The sequence below is a fragment of the Nelumbo nucifera genome, chromosome 5 (assembly GCF_055504915.1).
Source record: "Nelumbo nucifera cultivar China Antique chromosome 5, China Antique-T2T, whole genome shotgun sequence".
Taxonomy (NCBI): Eukaryota; Viridiplantae; Streptophyta; class Magnoliopsida; order Proteales; family Nelumbonaceae; genus Nelumbo; species Nelumbo nucifera.
Genome location: NC_142653.1, coordinates 25950838 through 25955720, shown reverse-complemented (window position 1 = coordinate 25955720; position 4883 = coordinate 25950838). Strand labels below are relative to the sequence as shown.

At 41.0% G+C, this 4883-nt stretch overlaps 1 protein-coding gene across 3 annotated transcripts; it reads left to right on the top strand.

Annotated features, from left to right (window-relative positions):
• Window positions 1-4883, top strand: LOC104607488 (bZIP transcription factor 29-like). 3 transcript variants are annotated; one of them, XM_010273134.2, is made up of 5 exons: window positions 1-289; window positions 402-1830; window positions 2269-2401; window positions 2481-2565; window positions 4193-4883. In XM_010273134.2, the coding sequence occupies exons 2-5, from the start codon at window positions 548-550 to the stop codon at window positions 4492-4494; spliced, it is 1803 nt and encodes a 600-aa protein (XP_010271436.1). In that variant the 5' UTR covers window positions 1-289; window positions 402-547; the 3' UTR covers window positions 4495-4883. The 3 variants fall into 3 exon arrangements, with proteins under 3 accessions (XP_010271436.1, XP_010271435.1, XP_010271437.1); XM_010273133.2 differs by having other exon boundaries at window positions 1-1830; XM_010273135.2 differs by having other exon boundaries at window positions 7-1830; window positions 2494-2565; window positions 4193-4394.

Genomic DNA, 4883 nt, shown 5'->3' with positions numbered 1-4883 from the left:
CAACGCGGAGTTTAGATAGGAAGGCGAGGGAGGAGTCGAGGACTGAGGTGGGGGCTTCAGAGGGAAAGAAAATATTGTGTAGACTCGTCCTACCAAGCTTTTATGTGGGCGAGCGCCGGTGACTTCGGCCTTTCCGCCCGAGAAGCCTCTTTTTTCGTCTTAGGACAACCTTTCTAGATTTAAAGACGAAAATCCTTGGCATCACGCAGTCGCAGAGAATTTCTTGTTAGCTTGCGCTGATCGGTCGGCATTGCCCTGCTTCAGCTTGAAATGCTGGGCTCACGGCGAGGTACGGTCTTCCTGTAATCCCCACCAGTTCACTTTTCTCTGATGCTGATAATCTAGGGTTCATAATCCGGTAATGAACCTTAAATAGTACGGTTTTATCTATTTGTTTGTAGATTCTGGTGCTCAGATCTTCAGCATTTTAGGGTTTAGTCTTCGGGTTCCCTGAAACGGAGCTTTGGTTCTGGTCTTCAACCAGTCTTTAAGCCTTTATTATCCCCCCCCCCCTTTTTTTTTCGTTTTACTCTGAAAAACGAACAAAATGGAGGATACAGAAGAAGCTCGTAATGATATGATGCAGCGGCTTCAATCGTCATTCGGTACTTCGTCGTCTTCTATTCCGAAACAGCATTCATCGACCAGTCGGCCTGATGTTCCTCAGTTAAATGCTTCGCAAATCCGTGCTCCCATAAGACCATTTTTCCAGAATTTCAGCCCGGATAACAACAAGCGGCCGGGTATACCTCCGTCTCACCCGCATATTCCTCCCGCCTCACCATATTCGCAGATCCCAGTGTCCCGACCGAATGCTCAGGCACTGGGTTCTCAGAGTTTCAGTCCCGGGCCTTCTCATTCTAGATCTCTGTCACAGCCCGCATTTTTCTCACTTGATTCTTTGCCCCCACTGAGTCCTTCACCGTATCGTGACTCCCCATCTACTTCGCTCTCCGACCCAATTTCCGCAGATGTTACTATGGAAGATCGTGATGGGAGCTCGCATACCCAACTGCCTCCCTCACCTTTCACGAGAGGCAATTCCATCCGCCTGGGCGAGATCCTCCCTCCTCGCAAAGCGCATAGGCGCTCTAACAGTGATATTCCATTTGGATTCTCAACCATCATGCAATCTTCTCCACCCCTCGTCCCGCTCAGGAGCCCTGGTGTTTTGGAGCGGTCGGTATCTGTGAGAGAGAATTCGGTTTCAACTAAGCCAATTCAGTTGGTGAAACGGGAATCAGAGTGGGATAGAGATGGGGATATCAATGCAGAAGGGATGGGTGAGAGGAAATCGGAAGGGGAGGTGGTGGATGATTTGTTCTCCGCTTATATGAATTTAGACAATATGGATACATTGAATTCTTCTGGAACTGAGGAGAGGAACTGTAATGAGAACCGTGAGGATTTGGATAGCAGAGCAAGTGGCACAAAGACAAATGGAGCGGATAGTAGTGAGAATGAAGCAGAAAGCAGTATGAATGAAAGTGGCAACAGCATGAATCGAGCTAACCTAAGTTCCTCAACTGAAAAGAAGGAAGGGATCAAAAGGACTGCAGGAGGAGATATTGCTCCAACCACTCGTCACTATAGAAGTGTTTCTATGGATAGTTTTATGGGCAAGATGAATTTTGGTGACGAGTCACCAAAATTGCCTCCTACAGGAACTCGGGCAGGTCAACATTCTCACAGCAATTCAATGGATGGGAACTCAGCTACATTTAGCTTGGATTTTGGAAATGGGGAGTTCAGTGGAGCTGAGCTTAAGAAGATTATGGCTAATGAAAAACTTGCTGAGATTGCAATGACAGACCCCAAACGTGCCAAAAGGTAATTTACCTGTAATAATTGTGTTATTTTTGTAGTTACCGCTAAGATGTATTTATTATTTCAAGAAATCTCCTAAATGGCCATCTTATCCATGTTTGGCATGCATTTGAATCAGACTCTCCACAAATTCTTGAGGATGCTTTTACATAACATTTTTTTAATCTCCAGATAAAGTACAAGATGAATGTCATTTTCATGTCAAACATTACTTGGTAAAAAAAGCAACATTTTAGACCTACTTTGCATAATGTTGGAATTCAAAAATTCATATTGTTGGAACTTGGAACTACTTTAATGGTATATACTTTTCCATAGATATCTGTGAGTCCATGTTTTCCCCTCCTACCAAGTCAGGCTCTTGGACACTCATCAGATTTTGAATCCTATGTTCTTGTCCATGCAACTCTGGATACACTCTAATGCATGATCTCTTTTTAGGATTTTAGCAAATCGACAGTCAGCTGCTCGGTCCAAGGAGCGGAAGATGAAGTACATCTCAGAATTGGAACACAAGGTACAGACACTGCAGACAGAAGCTACCACATTGTCTGCTCAGCTGACACTCTTACAGGTGCGTATTTGTAGTAATGTATTCTTTTTTTGCTTTCTGTTACTGCTGCTTAAAATTTTTTATTCCTCCTTTGGTTTAGAGAGATTCTGCAGGGCTCACTAGTCAGAACAATGAGTTGAAATTCCGTCTTCAGGCCATGGAGCAGCAGGCACAACTTAGAGATGGTATATGGTTCCATCCTTTCTTTTATTACATATGATATATGTCTTTTTTGTAGTTTGTCAAGTATTCCATGAACAAACTTTAATTTTATATGCATGCCTTTTATTTCTATTAATTTTACATGCATATTAATGCACCAAATGCTTCATTGGTTGAGAAAGGAAAATTTGCTGCTGCAAATGTATCGACTTTGCAAGGTTGAAAATGTTTGTATTGCTTGCCAATGCAGTCTATTTATTAAACAAGAGACTCAATATTTCAAGGTGAAATTATTTTTTTTTTCTGGATTAGACCTCCTAATTTAATGCCATTGAGTAGTGTGTCTTTACTGACAGGTCTTTCCTCTAGCATGCTAAACCAATTTGGCATTTTCTAATTTCCATTGACCTAGGCCTGGAGCCTCCTTTACAGTCTAGTTAAGAGCTTCAAACAAGTCAAGTACAGCAGGATTCCACCTGGCAGGCACATTGATCAAATAGTGCTTCTGTTTAATGTTTGATTGCAGTCTTTCATCTCTTTTTATTCATTTGACGTATTCAATCTTTCATCAGTCATCACCTGCAAATGATTTATGCTGCCTTATATATGCTACAGAACTGCATTGCACAACTTCTGAGCTACAATATCCCATCCCATTTTTTAGTACTCGTTATATGGGAGAAGTGAAATTACTAGAAGATTGAGGCTTGTTGGATATACCTCCCAATTGTTATGTTCTATCAACTGCTGTAGAAGAATTTTAGCCTTCTGTGTGGAAAAGATTCAGTAAAAGAATAGCAGCTTAAAGGAATAGTCATGCTGTAATCCATTGCTGTCTTCTCTAACGGGCAGGAAGTGTTAATCTAACTGATTATATATGGCTGATGGTGAAAGAAACACCATTGTTGATCTAAATGACCTAAATGGCAGTTGCATTGTTGATACTTGATATTTGTGGTTGCCTGTGCACATGAAAATTTCATATTTTCAATTTCAATAAACAGGACCTATTCTGTGTAGTAGTCTAATAGGTTCATACTCTCAACACTATGGTTAAGTAACTTCAATCATTGGATCCGGCAAGGAATGTCCAACTGGAAATTCCAACATGTTGAAGTTATCTTTCTGGTTAATCTAATGTTGAACAATAATAACCAATCAAAAAAGCTATATTACAATAATGTAATTAATTACATGGGTTGCTTTTAAATATTGATAAAAGAGACATTGCTTTGGTGTACTGAATCCTCCCTCCCCCCCCCCCCAAAAAAAAAAAATAAATAAATAAAACGGAAAAAGAGGCCGACATTTTTGGCAAAGAAAGCTCTGATTTCCTCGAGCTGTATCAAATTGTGTCTATCTGCATGTCTAGTATGTTGTTTGCCATTTGGACGGAACTTTTTATGCACGTGATGGATGGCATATCTTGCGATTCTTGGTTTACAGAATCTGTATTCTTTCCATTATTATAATAAGCTAAAACGGAAATGGAATTGCCTTTGCATTTTTCCTTAAATTATCTTTTTGTTCTGGTTTGTAACATCACTATGCTATACTACCTACGCTTGCTTATGATGCATGTCTAAATTTATTATGTATGGCCATCATATTCAGAAAGAACATTCTGTTTAATTTTGACAAACATGGCAGCTTTGAATGAGGCACTAACTGCCGAAGTACAGCGATTGAAGTTGGCCACCCAAGAGTTGAGTGCAAATGCGCATGCGTCAAGCTGCTTGGCTCAACAATTATCCATGAATCCTCAGATGTTTCAGTTGCAACACCAGCAGCCTCCCCAGCTCAACATGTATCAGGCACAGCAGCAGACTCAGCCACAACCACGGCAGCAAAACCAGTCACCACAGCCACAACCTCCGCAACAGTCCCGGCCACCACCACAGACACAGCAGCAGCAGACCAGTACAGGGGCAAAGCACGAGCTGAACCAATAGATTGTGGCGGGTGTGGTACAAGTAGTTAACAAGTCACCACTCATGCGCTGGGCCGCTGGGGTGCCGTCAGATTGTTGTGCAACCAATCAGTACCTGGTCTTGTTGTGAAGGAAAGTCTCCACAGCATTCAACTTTACATTGTGCATCCATGCCCAAATTCTGGGTTGTGGAAAGTATAGGTTTCTATTTTATTTCTTTAATACGTATATATATATATATACACAAATTTCTTTTAGTAGGCCATATTTAGTCTGGATTCTGGAATGTAAGCATTTGTTTTATCAATAACATTTATTGATTCCTTTTTTTATTCTCCCCGTCACAAAAAATAGTCAAAACTCAAAACTAATCTTTTCTTTTTTGGAAGAAATGAATTTACATTTAAATGA

Bases quoted from the DNA above. Each gene is read 5' to 3' on its own strand.
- LOC104607488 (XM_010273134.2), top strand. From the start codon at position 548: ATGGAGGATACAGAAGAAGCTCGTAATGATATGATGCAGCGGCTTCAA. The intron at 1,831-2,268 runs GTAATTTACCTG...ATCTCTTTTTAG, and splicing joins GACCCCAAACGTGCCAAAAG to GATTTTAGCAAATCGACAGT. The intron at 2,402-2,480 runs GTGCGTATTTGT...CCTTTGGTTTAG, and splicing joins CTCAGCTGACACTCTTACAG to AGAGATTCTGCAGGGCTCAC.